We start from the raw sequence: 19,581 nt of genomic DNA on the forward strand, positions 1-19,581 counted from the left end.
TCTTTTTGGGCCGCAGTGCGTCACGTAACGATGTAATGACACAGTGTGGCCACTATGGCAGTTCACCTTAAGGCCTGGCGCTCTTTGAATATAACGTCCTGGGTTTTGACATGCTGATGCGGAACCGGAAGTGACTTATAGGAAATTGTAAACATGCTGCTGAAAACCTTGAACGCCGCGAAAAGCCGAACATATTGACGAACCTCACCTGTGTGTTAAACTACGTGTAGTGTTTTGCTGGACTGGATAGATGCTTCGAACGACCGCCTGAACGACCGTCATGAATGGGACCTAAAAACTGGACTGAACTTTGCTAGCTGAATTAAGCGGCTCACGTGCATTTAGCAGATATGACGCTGGTGATGAACAGAGGTATCGTTTAGTTTTTGTGTAACCTGTTTCAGAAACACGTCTCAGTTTGTCAGCATGATGCAACTTTTAATTTTAAATACTTAATTTTCAGGCTGTCTTTTTATTGAATTGAAACTGTCCCCAGTTGGTGTGCAGAAGTGCAGAAAGTACCATCCTTGACATTTAGTATATATACTGTTGGTTTGTTTGTGGTTAAAAAAAAGTGCAACAATTATAAGAAAACCAAAATCAAACATTGACAATGTATCGAACCCGGCTCTATTGGTTGAATTGGTTCCATGTCGAATTGAATAATGTAAGTAGTAAGTGACATTTTCATGTACACATTTTCAATAGAAGACAATGTCAAACCAGATTTGTCGAATCAGAATTTTTTTTTTTTTTGCCACAAACGTGGAAATTTATTTTGTCACAACGGCCAAAGGACAGCCATATTGAAATAAACAATTATGATAGAAGAAAATAGATATAATAAAAAGGTAAGAAATAGACATGGTGATCTTTTAATTGGTGAAAAGTGATTAGTAGATGGGGCTGTTGGAGCTAAAACTCAAAGCTGCTGTAAGTGTTATCTTAGAGACAAATTGCTCTATAGTCCAACAGTAATCACTGTTACAGATAATGGGCTATTAATTCAATAATCAGTTATAGTGGGGCGGCTTAGCCGAGAAATCGTGCACTTTGTGATAAAAGCATGAAATGTGGTACAGTTAAGGCCAAAGACAGTCTGAAAAAAATTGGATATCAGGCCAACGTGAATTTTCAACATGGCGGCTGTGGTGGCCATTTTAAAAATGACTGACAACAGTATTTAGTAGGGATGCTCGATATCGGCTTTTCTGCCGATATCCGATATTCCGATATTGTCCAACTCTTAATTTCCGATACCGATATCACCCGATACTGATATATGCAGTCTTTTTACAACAAAACTGTTAGGTAACAACATAACATATCTCCTATTGTGGAATTAACACATTATGCCTAATTATATTGTGATGCATACATAAATGCAACATGGCTTTCCAAATGTAAACACTGTGCAAGAGTGAAGTACAGCCTTTTTCAACACAGAGTCCTCATCTAGCCATTGTGCAGTCAAACTCAACATGCTAACCTGGTTAACGCTTGAAGATGCTTATCTGTAGTGAAGCTAATGCATACGGCACCGGAGGTAAGCTTCTCGACATGGCTGTAAACAATAATGTACAATTCGGGTAAGCACTGGTCTGAGATATACTTGCGACTGGGCATAATGTGGCTCCAGGAACTCCACAAGTTTGGAGAATCCGGTGTCTTGAATGATAGAAAAAGGCTGGTTATCCAGTGCAATACACTCCAGTTGACTCTTTAAGCGACAACTGTGAGGTTTTTTTTCGGTGTTTCGTTGCGTCTTTTCATCACTTTGCTGCACAAATGTAGCGTGTAACTCTGCATGATTCTTCTTGAGGTGGGTGATCAAATCTACTTGTAGCTGACACTTGGAAATAGTTCCAAACCACAGACGTCTCATGCACCGGGCAGCCACGGTTAGCAACCCACGAGTGTAGCATCTGTTGTTGTTGTTATACGTCATCAACTGCACACCTGTCAACATCCCATGCTGCGTTCATGCAGGCTCGGAAATGCTGAAGCCTACAGAACAAACATCGGTTACCAAAAACCCGATACCGATAATTCCCGATATTACATTTTTAAGTCAATATCGGCCGATATTATCGGAGGGCTGATATTATCGGACATCCCTAGTATTTAGATCAATTCTCTTATTTGCATGGTATAAAATACTATGTTGATGATCTTGTTAGTTACATTTATTTACCATACCTAGCTTAAGGAAGTTTATACATGAAGAATACATATAAATCAATAAAAATTCAAGATAATTGCCACGATCAGCATGAACATTGTAATTGTAATAAAGTTTTGTATATTGCATATCAAATGGTCGATCTCCATAAATAATTATACATTTTATCATGCAGAAATAAAATCTGCAATGTGTAATAAGCCCAGAATCTTCCTTTGTCTTCACAATTCAAGATGGCCACCATTTACGTGCAGATATCGCACACAAATGTAAGTGGTGCTAGTTAAAATTAGCTAAAGAAAATTTTGTTTGATTTCAGTCTTTTTCCTTAAACTTCACAAATACCTGAGTGTCAAAAATAGTGACATGTTGATGTCACCTTCAAGTTCTTCAATTCATTGGAAAGATCAGATGTGACCTGACAATTGCAACATGCCTCGAGTTCATATTTGTCATACGCTCGGCTCTAGGTAGGTTTACAACTAGATAAATAAAACTTATTTTAAAACTTGTTTTGTTATCACAATTAGCTCACAACTAGATAAATAAAACTTATTTAAGAAAAACCCTTATTTTTCCCCCATTGACACCCACATAAATAGTTAACGTGCTAATGTGCTAATACCACGTTTCAAATGGTGGATTGCTGTTAATATAAGACTACTTAGTAGGAAGTTACCGCAGAACCATGTCTGCTTTATTTAGGCTTGAAAATAGATGAATGAAACTTATTTTAGAATAACCCTTATTATTATTTTCCCATTAACACCCTGTTCCACAAAAATAATTAACGTGCTAATACCACGTTTCAGATGGTGGACTGCTATCTCATGGAGCTCCCCGTGCCTGCTTGTTGAGAAGTCAGATCATACACTCCGTTTCTGCACTGACCTTCGCAAGGTTAATTCTGTTACCAAGCCTGATTGTTACCCTCTTCCCCGACTGGATGATTGTATTGACAGAGTGGGATCTGCAGTTTTTGTTACCAAGCTAGACCTTCTAAAAGGTTACTGGCAAGTCCCTCTAACTGACAGAGCTCGTGAAATCTCTGTTTTTGTGACACCAGATGATTTCTGTCAGTATACTGTCATGCCTTTTGGGATGCAGAATGCACCAGCTACGTTTCAGCGTCTGGTAAATAAAGTATTGAAGGAAGTTGCAGATTGTGAAGCCTATCTTGATGATGTGGTGATTTACAGTTCTTCCTGGTCTCGGCATGTAGCTCAGCTGGAAGAGGTGTTTGACAGGCTAGCTGTTGCCAATTTGACCTTGAACTTAGCCAAGTGTGAATTTGGACAGGCCACCATAACATATTTGGGAAAAGTGGTTGGTCATGGAAAGGTTTGTCCCATTGAGGCCAAAGTGGAGGCCATTGTGAATTTTGGTGTGCCCAGTTCCAGGCGTGACTTGAAACATTTTCTTGGCATGGCAGGTTATTACCAAATTTCTGCAAGAATTTTGCCACTGTTGTGTCCCCCTTTGACCCTTTGACTAATCTGCTTAGTCCTAAGGTTCCTTTTGTTTGGACAGAGATGTGTCAGTTCGCCTTTGAGAGCCTGAAAGCACTGTTGGCTAGTGCTCCTGTTCTTGGTGCACCTGACTTTAGCAGGCCTTTCAAACACTGAGAGTCTTCCATGATTGACCCCATGTTTGGACAGTTACTATTGTCAGTTAGGCCTATCTTGCATTGTGAGCTTCCAAATAGGCTAAATACTAAAGGTGCCACCTGAAATCCTAATCATAACAATGTGTGATTTGATCTTAATATCATTTATATCACAGGAATCCATGCAACTTCCGGCAGTAACGATTTTCAAACATGTCATGGTGGCCATCTTGAAAAATAACATCCATCTTGAAATGTATTTGTATCATTCATGTACAAACTCCAAAGAGGTACATAAATGTAGCTAACTGTATGATCAATATCATATTATAATCAACACACAAAAGAAAATTCACATGGAAATAGTAGTCAATGCATTTTGAAAAATGGCTGCCACGGCCGCCATATTGAAAATTTGAGATGGCACGATATCTAATTTTTTTTGGGCTGTGTTTGGCTAGAAGTGTACCAAATTTCACGCTTTTATCACAAAGTGCACAATTCTTTGGAATTATGCTGTTAAGCTGCCCCACTATTAGTCTTTTAATAATTTTACAAGCAACAAATACTCCAGTTTCAGCTCATTGCTGCTTTCATCCCGGTTCGTGGTTAAGGAAAGTACTATCCTACTTTTTTTCCCTACATAATAGTTAATTAAAAACTTTTCTGAAGACACCACTTTGGCCCTGGGAAATTATCATGGAAATTATCATCCTTTTATTTTATAGATTAAACCATTTGAAAATAATTGGCAAATTAATCAATTAAGATTGATCGTAATAATAGTTGTTATTTACAGGCCCAATTTGGTCATGTCTCCTTATATGATGTTTCTTTGTATGAATGAAACATTATTCCTTAATTTAGTTTTAACATTGCCTCTATTTTCGTTTCAGATATGGCCGTTCTTCAGGGTGCTTTCATCCTGGCCGATAAGCTGTGTCTCCCCTCGTCACTCTCCTCCCTTCAGAAATCAGACTGGGGCAGGGTGGCACATCCGGTCCTGGAGGCACTCAAAGACATCTGTAGACAAGAGGAACTTGGTGCACATCCTACCACAACCAATGTCAGCTGGTTAAAGAAAGTTGTTTGTGTTGTGTGGCTGAAGCTGTTGGCCAGGGAGGCTGGAGAGGACGTAGAGACGTCCTGGAAAGAGAACCCTTTCTTTGCCTTCCAGAATGGCCTCCCTGAGGTCAACCATGTTGTCCTGCTTGAATTGTTGAAGTCGATAGACGCTGCTCAGACATTTGCCAACTTCCTCTTGTATCTTCCTGAAGCTCAGATCTGTGCCGAGCTTGCAAGGCTAGTGGAACACATGAAGAGCAGCCCTATTAGAGAGGATGATGTCCGACTTCTTATGGAGGTGTGGTGGGAACTGTGGAAAGGGAGAGATGAGAAGATGATGGGAGGAGAAGATGGACTAGAGACGATGTTTGCTAGACAATTTGCACATCTCTCCTCTAACTCCTCCAGAGTTTCTCCTCAGGCTGCCAAGAGGTTAAAGCTGGACCCATCAGATCTACCAACATCCTCTCCAACCACTGATGTCCTGTACATTCTCCTTCACGCACTTAAAGACATAAAGGATCACTTATCTTCAACAGACCTTTGCCTCCAGGCTCTCTCCATTTGTCTTGATGCTTTTTACACCGACTTCCTGATAAGTGAGGCAGTCATACTTCCATCCAAAGAGAAACTGCACATCCTGTCTAAAGTCATCAGCATCAGAGAAAGGAATGATGAGAAACCGAGTCCTGAACTTATCCGCGAGACTCTGAGTGACCTGCATGCTTCTCACACACCATCTCAGTTTCAATCCAGCAGGATGAAGCTTGGTGAAGCCTTGAAGATTATTACAGGGCTTGCTCAGTTTTGGCAAAGCAGTGGGCTCCTGACAGCATGTGACAAAACTAATCCGAGCTTTCCAGCTTTCAAATTGGTACAAAGTGTCCAGAGAGTCCTGGCGGCTCTACAGAAAGTAGAAGTGCCTGAAACTTTGATCGAAAATGAAGATCTAGAGACTGAGAAAAGTATACTGAGAGGTCTGCTGGAATCACTCGCTTTCCCTTCTATAGAGAGCACCCCTGAGGTGAACGCCAGGGTCACCGCGATCATCATCAGTCACCATCTGGATGACTATCAGAACTTTGCACTGTTATTTGCCAGTGAGGAAAGTTTAGCTGTCTGTGATGAGCACTGGATGGTGTGCCTGGAAAAGAACCAAGCAGCCTTCCAGCAGTGCGACACACTAATCAAACTGACCTCTGCCCTCATGAGTAAACTACACAGCAAGAGTGTAAATGAGAGCCAGTGCAGGAAGCTGATGAAAGTCGTCGCAGACATTTTCACTTCACTTTCCTTAAAAGACAAGAACAAAGTGTTGACAGCCATGATGAGACTGTCCAACAGGGGGTTCTTTGGGTGCTCCATCCCCTCTGCTGTTAATGACAGGTTTGAGCAGGAGCTCAACATGGCCTTCAACTGTATCGTTCAAGGAGGTGGTGGGGTGGCGCAGAGCAATCTGAACACAGCAGTGTCTTTAGTAGCAAGAGTCGCTTTTCAAAACCCAGAGGCTGCCTTGAGGGCTTGTTGTCATTCAGCTGTTTTCAATAAACATGGTTTCGCTCTCATAGCTAAGATCCTGCAGCAGCTGCCTGGACTCATAGGACCAGGGGAAAGAAAAGATGAAGCTCAAAGTGATGAAGAAGACAGACAAGAGGCAATGGAAACTGTAGATGAAGGAAAGGATGCTGTGAGAGGTGGTAGTGTACTGTGCAGCTGTCTACAGGAAATGATCAAGAACAAACCATTGTCAGCCAGTGAAAAAGAGCAGCTCCTCAAGTATCTGGGTCTGCTCATGATGCCTGTCGTGGCAGTTGAGGGAGAAGAAGGGAAGCAAAGCTTTCTGCCACCTCAGGAGGTCGTGAACATGTTCGTCCTGCCTAACCTCTCCTCTGCTGGTAAGTGTAATGTTATGTCCACACTTAAACAAAGGGTATGGTTAAATTTAGATTTTTACGTTTACAGACAACATCTTATAGTGGTTTTAATAGCTGCTGTTTGCTGAAGACACCTGTGAAATATGCTTTAAAAATGGAGGAAGGTCACCTATTCTGTATTAGGGCTGCAAGATATTGGAAAAAACTGACATTGCGATTTTTTTTTAACCCTGCGATATATATTGAGATATGAAAAAATACAGGAATTTTCATCAGATGACCAGAATAGCACTTTATATTATGCTGCATTTCAAAATGATAAGCATTAATATTTCATATGAGCTCATTCATGCGTGCTTGCGCCCTCCCAGAACTTCCATTCCCCATGCTGGCTCACTTTCACTTATAAAAAATTACGTACGTCTAATTTTCCTTCGGGTGCGGGTCAGGCGTCGGTAACAATTCATAGCGGGTCGGCTCGGTTGCGAAATGTAATTTGTGCTACTGTAGGAAAACGGGTCGGATGCAGTTTTAAGTATGGCGTGTACGGGCGGGTTTTCAAAATGAGACCTGTGCAGGACTCTGCTGTGTGGTACCGACGTAAATGGTCAAACAAATTAGTTGTGTTGCGTCTCGCTGTGGCAACAGATGCAAGGCACTGTTAACACAGAACACGTGTTTGGTCAATATTATCCTTCTTGTAGCCGAAATAATTCCAGATAACTGACGTTGCTTTTCTTTTTTGGCACCAAGTCTTCGTTTTCGCGATTTTCTCTTGTTCGTTGCTCATTTTTCAATGTTGTAACCAGTTGTGTTGTCAGAAGACAAGTGTCTTCTGACAACACAAGTGTCTTCTTGTTTTGTTCATTTGTCTTGTTTGCTCTCAGAGATTATTAAATAACCTGATTTTCCATAGTAGAAAAAAATTAACAGCACGTTAACTACAATTTTATTCAGCATAAAAATAATGAACATACATGACATTAACTGTAAGTCTGGCAATTCATAAAATAAGATAATACTTTATTCATCCCACAAAGGGAAATTTTGCAATTTGCATTTCATGATGATAAAGTTCAAACCCTGGATTATTAGCCTGCAACTATATTAGTGCACTTAAGTGCAACACAATTGACCCAGACCTGGTGGAGGTCTGTGCAAATCAGACCATATTCTAATAATATAAATTACAATATACATGATAAATTATTGACAAAAATGTACATGCTATGATTATATTACTAGTACTGATTGACTTAGTGGTGTTGTTGATCAGCATACTTGAGAACACCAGCACATGTAATGGTAAAGTTGATGTTACCAGTGTGAATGTTGCGTTTGCATACAGAGATGTGAGGAACCACATCGGACTGATAAACAGTTAGCTTTACCCCTGACTGCCTCGTGCAACTCTGATGGTAAAAAAAGTTTGCTTGTCACAAAAAAATAACTTGTTTGACTTCCATCCGAGGGATATTAATGCTACCTATCGCTAACCTGCAGCTCTTTGAACTCTTTGAACAAGTCCGCATGTCTGTCAGCTACATGTTTCGCCGAGTTGGACGTGATGGCTCCTTAGGTCATTACGGATTTAAAGCATTGTTTACAGAAGGGCTTTGTGGTGTCCGTGGGCTTGCCCTTACTGTCGTCAACGTGAGCGAAATATTTCCATATTTCTCTCCGTGCGTCTGCTTCTTCGACAAGCCTAGAACGGTCAGAAGGAGCACTCATGCCACTTTCAGTCATGCCTGTCTCGCTCTGCTGCGTGACTGTCCGTCACTGTGAAACCACGCCCACTCTGGCTGCAGGCGGTGAGGAAGCAGAGGGAAGCTGCACACAGACACGCTGCCCTGCTGTCGCACCAATTCATAAAGTACCGATACTAATAAAACGCGAAAAAGTATTGTTTTTAACGGCTGGGTACCGCGGTACCTTTCTAGTATCGGTTTACCGTGCAACACTATTAACCAGCAACTCACTCCATGTGCAGGGGCTGGTCTGCTTCAGCACACTGATTAAGAACTAATGTGATTGGTGGATCGCTCTGCAGACTCTGCAGTCTGCATGCAGACTCTCCTTACCCTTGAAATTAGATGAGTTCATTTGCGCTCTACATCGCAGGCTCTGCGATGTGACTATTGCACACATGTACATCGCGATGGCGATGCTCAAACAATCTATCGTGCAGCCCTATTCTGTATACATTGTAGTACAGTACATATGGCAATGAATTGTATTTCTCCTGGTCCTCAGTGCAAACTGGTCCTCTTGCACATTGGAGCTGCAAAGCCAATTTCATTGAACATGTTCAGTGACAATAAAGACAATCTTGTAAACAAAGAATGAATGAGTGTGAGAGTGAAGCAAACATTAAGACTCCACCTAGGTGAAACAAGATTCGGACAAGGTACAAACATAGTGTTTCCAGGACAACTTCTGTTGAGACTGAAAAAAATATAAGATATAAACACAAGTGTAAAAAAAGTGGTGTGGTTGAAGCAGTAAAAGCAGTTTGTGGGCAGTAGGGCTTTAAGTAGTCTGACAGCCTGAGAGAAGGAGTTGTTGTTGAGTCTGGAGGATTTTGCTTGGATGCTCCAGTGCCCTTTTCCAGATGGCAGCAGTGTGAAGAGTCTGGGGAAGGGGTCTTTAATGGTCTTGTTGGAACCTTTCAGAGATATAGATCACAAAGTGCTTTACAGTATTGTAAAACACAATTGAAAGCAATATATGGTAGTAAAAAAACAACAATGACAAACAGTACAGGGCTGTCGGGTTAAAATAGCAACAGCAATAGAACAGTTTAGGGCAGAGGCACATAAACCAACAAGGCAGGAAAACCAGATAAAATGTATTTAAGAAAAAGAGCAGGCATTCTAACTAAAAACCTGTCTTGATAAAACCGTCTTCAGCTGCTTCATGAAACTTTTACAGGAATCTAGATCTAAAGTTTTGAGTCCTAAGGGGAGAGGATTACATAAGTGCCAAAGCTTTTTAAGCCAGGTCACCACGAGTTTCATAGCGTGTTCGAGGGACAACCAGCAGTTTGTGTTCAGATTACCCAAGGCAGCGATTTGGGGAACAAGGGAGGGGGTCTGCAATATATCAGGGGATTAAACCTTGCTAAGTACTAAAATCTGTAAGAAAGATGTTAAAATGGAGGCAGAGTTTGATGTGAAGGGAGGATAAAATCAGCGTGATATTTGATCTTTTAGTATTTCTAATTGAAAGCCAAGTAGCTGAGCATTTAGGACAGATTAAAGACAATTCAACAGTTTTAAACATGTAGAAAGAATATTACACAGTCATCTAATTGACAAGCAATAAAAGTATGAATAATCATCCCTATCTCAAGCTTGTTAACCACGGATCTTAGTTTAGTCAAGAATAAAATTTAACACATGGTTGCATACTTACACTGAGCGATCAAAGTATTTATTTAGAATCGAGTGTTCACTGTTGTTTTCCTTTGTTAGGTCTCCACCAACTCTGGATGTAATATCTGGCTCTTAAAGACCAACACAGATTCCGTGAGGGTCCACTTTAGTCCACCTTTTTGTGAAATCCGTCAACGCTACAGTTACATGAAATAAATCCTTGTTCTACATTCCAGTCCAGTTGGTGGCATATTGAGATTGAGGAGTCACGTGCTGATTTGGGTTGATTTGGGTGGGGTCTGAGCCGGTCGGCCATGATGGTAGGAGACGCTATCGGTTGTCAGGGGCAACGCCTGCAGAACTTCACAGAGGCGCGACTAAACAGTCCAGAGCTCTTTAATTTCTGCGCATTTATTATTTCGGCGGGACAGAGACGGATCTACGAATACGAGAAAGAAAAGGAAGAAAGTAAAGCAATGCAAAAAGATAAGGCGAAAGAAAAGGGACCTTACAGGAACAAGCTCACACCAAGCGCATAACAGCGGTATTTGGAGAAGCTCTCGGACATCCAAAATATCGACCCATACGAGCTCCCTGCAGAGGAATGGCACAGAGACCTGGATCATTTACCTCCATGCACATACATGGACATCGTCAGTTACCTTGTTTTTGGTGTAAGTTACTACACAATGCAGGAGTTTAAAAGCCACAAGTCTTTGGAAAGTTACGAGACTTTCTGCTGTGGCTGGGTGCAGGACTTGGCCATCTACAAGCCTCCAGGTGGTGAAAACAGCGTTGTACTGACAAAAAGACATTTTTAGAGAACGTACCCGAGTGTAAATGCAGAGGCAATACTGAAGCAGTTTTTAACGCAGCAGTGACTACCAGGCATGGTAAAACAGTGCGGAATTGTAAAAACCTCCTCTACTACAGAGTTAAGAACACACGTAAACAATCGTGTTTTGCCGGCGGCATCCTGCCATCATGGCGGAGAGGGGGAAGATCCCGCGAGATCGAGGGAGGGGCTTTGTACCATGACGACAACTCCTCACTCTCAATACACATCTAGCTAGCTTGTTAAGGAGGAGATGACAAAAATGGATGCTTGTTCTGAAAATGGGTTCTGAGAGGAGATATGTTATTACCCACATTTGTACAAAAAGTCTCTAAAGCAATACAAAACGAACAAAGTGTGCCTCTCAAAAATTGAAATATCTTTTGAGATATTGGTGTAAAGACCAGTAGCTAAATGTTCCACATTATTCAGAAGCTAGCTCCTGTTTGTCTGCTTCTTTGACAAACAGGTGTTTTTGCTGAAAGCAGTTGCCTGCTGCTGGAAAAGTCAACAAGGTCAAGTGCAACAACATTGTTGCAAGTATACAAGAGTGAAGTTGATCAGCGTAAGAAAACAAAATAATAATCTGAAAGACACTGAAAGCTCCTTAGATCTGCTACTTTATATTAATGCTGCATTTGGGATTCCTTGCGAAAAATGTTTATATAATGATTAATGTAGTCTTAACATAATGTAATCTCTCACATAATCTTGACCCCTCTAATCCAAACCACTTTCTTTATTCCCTCCAGGACAAAGCTGCTTTGATATAGAACTGAGTCTGCAGCTTCTCCACACTGCTTTGTCGGTAGACATCCAGGAAGCAGACTCATCTTCTCACTGGGTGTTGCACTGCTCTCCCTTCCCTCTTCTCTATGTCCTGGCTGAGCTGGACAGCCAGACCCTCAGGTATGTAATGTGAATGTTTTGAAAGTCCGTACCTTCTTATGTTTAACTGTTTTATACCTGAACTTTTCACCTCTTTAGTTGATAGCTGTAACCCACTCCCATTTTAACACAAATCCATCAAAATCTTCGCTAGGTGTTGGGAGAAGCTGCCAGAGGGCACTGTCCACCATTGGTCTATGGAAACCAAGGAGCTGCTGGCGGTGGTGCTGACCACACTAGGGAATGTGGTGGGGACAGAGGTGGCTGCAGCTCCCAGCAGCTGGTCCAGACCTCTTTTCTGGCTCTACAACAAGATGGAGGGACTGGACTGGACCGTTCGTTTCCACCTGAAGCCCGTTTGGGGGAAACACTTTAAAAATGAGGTTCCCTCATCTCTGCTGACTGTGTGTGATCTACCTGAACAGGTAAGAACTTCACACTCTGGAGTTTCTTTTAAAGACAATAAAATGTACATTATGTATACTCCTTGAATAAACCCCTTATCTGTGCAGGTCAGGGTCTATACTTCATCTGAAATTCCAGCTCACCCAAAACAACAGTGTGTTTGAGATGTGTTTTTTCTTTATCGTATTGGTTTTTACCTTCGACCACAACAAGTAACTCAATATTAAGGCTACTAGGACTCTAAAAGAGATATGGGTGACAATTTATGGATCAGCCTGTGTTAACTAACAGAACCATTGTTCTACTATGTTAACTATTCGGAACGTGTAGTCTGACTGGGATAGCCACCTGACGACTTTGAAAGTTGCGTAGTGTGTTCAAGCTATCTGGGGAGGGAACTCAGTACTGCATTGTAGGTGGGTGATAAGTGATGTTGTAGGACACCTCCTCTGTTCAAAGAAGGTCGTTCCAGTTTGACATAGATGGATTCTTTTATTCCTCTTTCAAACCATCTTCTCTGGCCAAGATGTTTACATTGTTGTCCTCAAAGGAATGATTTCTCTCCTTCAGGTGTAAGTGCACAGCAGAGTCCTGACCTGAGTCCTGTGTTGTGCCATTCGTTTATGGAGAGATTGTTTTGTCTCCCCATTGTACAAATCTGTGCAGTCCTGGCTGCATTGAACTGCATAAAATACATTACTTTGTTTATGCCTGGGTGTTTTGTCCTCAGCATATTTTGCCAGGTTTGTGTTAGTGACTCAGTTCAACATACATGACCCTGTGCTTCTGAGTCATGGCAAGGTTTGCAGGAGGACTGCATCAATTGTGTTTGCTTATTTATTATTCTGTATCAAACTATTCCTGCTAATATGTTTGTTCATATCTTCTTTGCCCCCCCTCTCTACAGGAGTGGTCAGGCTTAGACCTGCCTCAGTATGGCCATGGTACAGGTCTTTTGGCCTGGATGGAATGCTGCTCTATATCAGACTCTCTGCAGTCCACCATGTTGTCCCATCTTTCTCTGGACCAGCGCCGGCTCGACCACGTCCGCATGTTCAGCAAAGGCCTGCTGGTGGCTCTGACCCAGACCCTGCCCTGGTGTTCTGTCTCCCAGTGGGGCAGACTGTTGAGGGTCCTGAGGGAGCTGATCACCTCAGGTCGCCTCCACGTCCCCTTCTCACTCGAGTATGTGGACTATCTGCCCCTCCTGGACCTGAGGAGGTTTTCGTCTGAGCTCCGCCTGTCTGTCCTCCTGCTCCGGGTCCTTCAGCTGCTGTGTGGATCCAGCTGCTCCGACTGGCTGTCAGTGGATGGCTGGGCCCATGTTGGCAGGTTATACGCCTATGCTGTTAGGGAGATGATCAATACAATAAGAGCCAAGCTGCCTCTGCCTTCATCTGGTGCTTTGACTGTACCAGCTTCTCCTAAAACACCAGCGCCCGGAGACTCAAATACTCCATGTTCTTCAACCAAGTCTCCTAAACTGTCCAGGGACTCTGAGAAAGGCCTGACACAAGAGGAACACTCTCCTCTCAAATCCAAAGATTCACAAATGATAAAGGAGGAGACCATTCCCAGCCAGGAAGTCCTGTTTGTACTCAGCCAGCTTTTCTGCCATGTTCAGCACATCCAGGTTTGAACTATTAACATCATCATGGCCACTAAGAGTTTGGCTTTAATCTTAAATTGTTTGTCTTCTTTAACATATCGGTTTTCCTAAATTTCCTTCTAAATTTCCTTCTCAGGTGATGATGCCAGGAGGCCAGTATGAGCCATTGTTCCTGTCCAGTCTGGAGATCCTCAGTCACTATGAGGCCATCATGGCTGCTTTCCCAGACAGCAGCAGCGCGCTTGAGAGTGACAACACCCGACACTTCTTCTCCACCATCACAGACAACCTGGATAACCAGGAGATGAAGGCTGTACTGCAGCAGAAGATAGCTCAGCTTGTGTCATCTGCAGCTTAAGACACACTGACTCTGATTCTCTACAAGAGAATTGAGCTTCTCAAATGCTTCATGTACTCTGTATATTGTAGAATGTTTCCTGATAAAATGAGGACATCATTTCAGTTGTCGGTGTCATACACTGTACATAATTTAGATATTTCTGTTGGCTGAAGAATCTGCATGAATTAAGCCAGTATTTCACAGCAAATATCTTTATGTGCTATTTCAGTAATATTCATTACCTTGAAGTTGAACTGTTAGAGGTCCTTGGACAGACTGCGAAAGTATCCTTATGTGAACAAGTGGATAAATTTAGAATGAACTTCCAGTTATCTACCATTCTTCTGGTGCAGCATGAGCTTTTTGGACATACAGAGCCATGTATCCCTGGCTGTCATCATCAAACCCTTTGGCAGCACACAATTGCAATTTATATGTGGTTTAATACATTTATTAATTTAAAAAGTCATTGTTTTGTTCGTACAAAAATGTCCCTGCAAATAGTAAAGCTTGAACAATGTACCTGACTAGCTGTAACACAACATTTAAGACAGTCATAGTAAAATCAAACAACATTCTAAGGCTAAAGCTTCATAATCATAGTAGTGCACAGCAAACACTTAAAACTGTATTCTGATATATTCAGGTTCCAGTTACAAGATAATGTAAAAAGATTTTCTGAAAAGAAATCACAATATATTCAACCCTAATCTACTGATGCGGTCAACAACCACCCAGAAGCAGCCCATGTTCTTTGCATGAAAGTTTTACTCTTGGTGTACTTACAGGTGTGCAAGGGACCAGCAGGGCTGAGAGGAAAGATTACCACTAAGATTATTTTGTCATTTAATGCTTTGTTGGAGCCAGCAAACGGGCAGTGATACACAGCAACCATGGCCTGTTTTTCCTCAACACGAGGGAGGTGATAAATGGTTAAAAATAGGCTACAGCGAAGTAGAATGAAACAGAACCTTGTTAAGCATGCATTTAATTGTAGACATAGTGAAAAAGACTCATAAAGGCAGAAAAGAAAAAAAAAAAGAGGGTTTAATTCTTGGGAATGGTGCCCTATTCCTGGAAGATACCTAGAGCAGAGTCCTGCACGGGTTCGGGTACCCGACGGGTGACCCGCACAATTTGGATTAAACGGGTGAAAAATAATGTCCTGTGTCGGACACGGGTGCGGATCGGGTCGGACGCCTAGAGAGTCCGGGTCGGGTTTTGCGATTGTCATTTTCATGGCGTCAGGTGCAAAAAAAATAAAAAATCATTCGCGACACATCTACAAAAATATGCCTGCATTTCAAAATGATAAGCATGTACCGTATTGACTCGAATATAGGACGAGGTTTTTTTGGATGAAAATTATGTGGAAAAAGTGTGGTCGTCTTATAATCGGGGTCTAACCGTTGACACATGCTGATAGTTGTCTGGGTCGCTACGCGACCACAACAGCACAGGGCGCCAGCTTATTGTAGAGAGGTCACTGACACTGTGGCTGGGTTATCTGTCAATCACAGCGGAGAAGAAGTGACAGGAGATGAAAAATGGAGAGACGCGGTGATTTTACGGAGCAAAGTGGATCAAAAGTGTGGCAAGTTAACAGACATCTGAGGCGGAGCTATGATGCTGATTTTAAGATAATGGAGATCAGTGCAGCGGAGGCGCCAAACAACTGTCAGCCAGCCAAGAAATATGGAGTTATGGAGTGTAACGTCCGAAGATGGCGGGTCCAAAAAGATCGTCTGAAAACGCTAACAGTAAGAGAAAAGCTTATCGTGGTCCTCTAAGCGGCCGCTTCCAAGAGACTCAGGGGCCGTCCACACGGGTGAAAACGATCTTTTTTTTCTCCGTCTTCCTCGTCATCGTTTTAAGAATATTTGCGTCCACACGTCTTCACTGAAAACGACCGAAAACGCTGTAGTTCATATTCCAGGCCAATAGGTGGCGCTTGACATTCACCAAAGACGGAGAAGAAGACACGGAGCATGGGCAGTAAGCTTGCGCGCTGTAAACAAACAGACAGTAGACGGAGAATCCGAACACAACAAGAAGAAGATTAAAATGACTAGTGCAAGGAAACCAGAATCGTTTGTGTGGACCGGTAATGAGGTCAAACTGCTGCTACGGCTCACACTCAACTACAAGGCATGTAAGTTGCAAGAAAGGCTCAATATCTTCTGCAGCACGAACACGAGCATGCAGGCCGCCATTGTTGTTGTTGTTGTTGTTATGGGATGTCGCGGGGTGGGGCGATGGCGTCATCGTTTTGGATAGTATGCGGATTCGCCGTCCACATGAAAACGGGAGGGCTGCGTTTTCGGATTTCTCCACCCTGAGACCCGTTTTCAAAAAAGTGCGTTTTCAGGCGCTGCGTTTTCAGGATCCGTATGGACGGTCGGCCAAAACGATGCAATACATGTGCGTTTTCGCAAAACGGCGTTGTCGTCTGGACGGGGCCTGAGTCTTTTTCTGAAGTCTTGAAAAGAGGGGTCGTCTTATAATCAGGGTCGTCCTATATTCGGGTCAATACGGAATATTTCATATGAGCTCATTCATGCGTGCTTGCGCCCTCCCAGAACTCCCATTCCCCGCGCTGGCTTACTTTAATTTTTAAAAATTGCGTCAGTCTAATTTTGCTTCGGGTACGGTCGGGCGTCGGTATCAATTTATAGCGGGTCGGCCCGGGTGAGGAATGTAATTTGTGCTACTATCGGGAAACGGGTCGGATGCGGTTTTAAGTACGACGGGTACGGGCGGGTGCGGGTTTGCAAAATAAGACCAGTGCAGGACTCTGACCTAGAGTGATTTCCTGTTTCCTAAAAAATAAATTAACAGAAAGGGAGAAAAAAGCTCATTTGAAATGTGTAACACATTGAAATGTATGTAGAACACATGTAGACAAACAGTTTACCCTCTCAACACATTTGCAATAGATGTTTCTGCTTGTGCTAGTTGAAACACACACGGAATTTAAGGGCAAGTGTTGCATGGTAAACCGATACTAGAAAGGTACCGCGGTACCCAGCCGTTAAAAACAATACTTTTTCGCGTTTTATTAGTATCGGTACTTTATGAACTTGGTGAGACAGCGGGGCAGCGTGTCTGTGTGCAGCTTCCCTCTGCTTCCTCACTGCCTGCAGCCAGAGTGGGCGTGGTTTCACAGTGACGGACAGTCACGCAGCAGAGCGAGACAGGTATGGCTGAAAATGGCATGAGTGCTCCTTCCGACCGTTCTAGGCTTGTTGAAGAAGCAGACGCACGGAGAGAAATATGGAAATATTTCGCTCACGTTGACGACAGTAAGGGCAAGCCCACGGACACCACAAAGCCCGTCTGTAAACAATGCTTTAAATCCGTAATGACCTAAGGAGCCACCACATCCAACTCGGCGAAACATGTAGCTGACAGACATGCGGACTTGTTCAAAGAGCTGCAGGTTAGCGATAGGTAGCATTAATATCCATCGGATGGAAGTCAAGCGAGTTTTTTTTTTGTGACGAGCGAACTTTTTTTACCATCAGAGTTGCACGAGGCAGTCAGGGGTAAAGCTAACTGTTTAACAGTCCGATGTGGTTCCTCACATCTCTGTATGCAAACGCAACGTTCACACTGGTAACATCAACTTTACCATTACATGTGCTGGTGTTCTCAAGTATGCTGATCAACAACACCACTAAGTCAATCAGTACTAGTAATATAATCATAGCATGTACATTTTTGTCAATAATTTATAATTAAGTTAAATAGTTAATTTTTTTCTACTATGGAAAATCAGGTTATTTAATAATCTCTGAGAGCAAACAAGACAAATGAACAAAACAAGAAGTCACTTGTCTTCTTGGATACAGAGATGCTTTTAATAAAAAGAAATAAGTCATTTTAAGTTTCAAATTCTGTCATCTAATATTTTATTCCATTACTTTTGATGATGTTTTAGTTTTCCGCCGTGGTATCGTTTCAGTATCAGTATCGAGATATTTTAGGCAGGTATCGTACCGAAGTCATATTTTTGGTATCATGACAACAGGTGGGGGCACATCCCCCACATGAGAAGATACAGAAGTGTAGATAAGATGACATTTGCTGTCCCATCTGTTGCATCAAAGAATCACTGTCCTGGGAAGACAGGAGAAACCCAAACATCAAAGAGTCATCGCTATGTAAAGAAAATGTTTTATGACTGTTGTAAATGAAGGTAACCTCCTCTCTGTTTCTATACTTAAGGGGTAACATTTTAGAGTTTGTGAGAAAATGCTCTTGCCTTTTCTCCATGCTGCGTGCATTAAAGAGATCTGATTCATACGCTGAAGTCTGAAGTTCTTCGGAGACTTAGCAACTCTCTACCTCACAAAGGAGAATTTACACAACAACACATTTTTAGCTCAATTGACTATATTTACCATCGACACTGATGGGGATTGCCACGTAAAACATGGCGAATCTCTTCTTTAAGTTTAGAAGAATGTAATAATTTAAAGAAACTAATGTAATTGTAATAAAGTGGAAAATTCACGAGAGAATGGCTTTATTTCAAGAAAAAAAATTAAACTTTATAACAAGAAAATATATATCGTATTTCAAGGAGTTGTATCTTGAGTCTCAGTGTTGAACCCTGTATGTATCAGCTGGTGAACTCTTCAGTCTGTCCTCGGCCTGTCTTTGCTCCCGTCTTCTTTCCCTCTCTTCTGGCGCTGGTACAACCTTTTAGCTTTCCTCAGCAGCAGGATAAACCAGTAGACCTGTGGAGCCAGTATCGCCATGTTACCCACGTTGCACTGCAGGGGCAGATGGAAGGCCACTTTATGCGCGGGAATTCCAAATTGCCAGCCGTACATCCAGTACATGAAGGGGAAGATGGCAATCCGACATGTAAAGAAACTGAGGAGGACAACAATACCATTGAGTCTGTGCAGCCTGGTGTCGTCGAGGCCCAGCTGGATATCAGGGGACAAGAAAAGGAAGGAATGTGAAGAGGAAGAGCACAGCAACTTAATTTAGTATTTAAGTATGGAAACTGTGAGACCTTCAATGTTTGTTACAGACACAGGTGGGTGTCAGATGAATGAAAGTGAATGCGAATCAGTTGCTATGACCTTCACAATCACCCGATTTCATCCCCCTCGTAGAAATTCTGATCTAATTCATTAGACTGAACTCCTAGACAACTGTCAAATCATCAACTTCGTGCTTTAACTTATTCTGAGGCAGCACGGTGTAAAGAAATTAGATCAAATCTTCAAACCTGTCTGACACCCCTGCTCACATTGAAGCCTCGGTGTGAAACACTGTCAAATTTTGGGCACTCCACCATAAAGAAGCTGGAGTGAAAGAGAACTTTTCTATATTCCTTAAAATAGTCAAACATACAAAAGTGTGGAAACAGTGGTGAACTCTTTGTCA

At 42.3% G+C, this 19,581-nt stretch overlaps 2 protein-coding genes across 2 annotated transcripts in view; one reads left to right on the plus strand and one right to left on the minus strand.

The window, feature by feature from the left end:
- The first annotated feature begins 101 nt into the window (after positions 1 to 101).
- On the plus strand, positions 102 to 14,505 carry gemin4 (gem (nuclear organelle) associated protein 4). Its single transcript, XM_030397326.1, has 6 exons — positions 102 to 372; positions 4,685 to 6,748; positions 11,689 to 11,845; positions 11,979 to 12,249; positions 13,137 to 13,862; positions 13,975 to 14,505. The coding sequence occupies exons 1-6, from the start codon at positions 351 to 353 to the stop codon at positions 14,194 to 14,196; spliced, it is 3,462 nt and encodes a 1,153-aa protein (XP_030253186.1). The 5' UTR covers positions 102 to 350; the 3' UTR covers positions 14,197 to 14,505.
- A 4,184-nt stretch (positions 14,506 to 18,689) lies between these two features.
- LOC115594389 (TLC domain-containing protein 3A-like) overlaps positions 18,690 to 19,581 on the minus strand; it is a 2,427-nt gene continuing 1,535 nt past the window's right edge. The window contains exons 5-6 of the mRNA XM_030438452.1: positions 18,782 to 19,115; positions 18,690 to 18,720 (exon numbers count right to left, since the gene is read on the minus strand). Of these exons, the coding sequence (XP_030294312.1) occupies positions 18,819 to 19,115 (297 nt within the window). The 3' untranslated portion in view covers positions 18,690 to 18,720; positions 18,782 to 18,818. The remainder of the gene's footprint in view (positions 18,721 to 18,781; positions 19,116 to 19,581) is intronic.

Source organism: Sparus aurata, chromosome 2 (genome assembly GCF_900880675.1).
Source record: "Sparus aurata chromosome 2, fSpaAur1.1, whole genome shotgun sequence".
NCBI lineage: Eukaryota > Metazoa > Chordata > Actinopteri > Spariformes > Sparidae > Sparus > Sparus aurata.

Coding starts and splice junctions, on each gene's coding strand:
- gemin4 (XM_030397326.1), top strand. CDS start 351: ATGACGCTGGTGATGAACAGAG. Junction 11,846..11,978: donor CTGGACAGCCAGACCCTCAG/GTATGTAATGTG, acceptor AATCTTCGCTAG/GTGTTGGGAGAAGCTGCCAG. Junction 13,863..13,974: donor GCCATGTTCAGCACATCCAG/GTTTGAACTATT, acceptor TTTCCTTCTCAG/GTGATGATGCCAGGAGGCCA.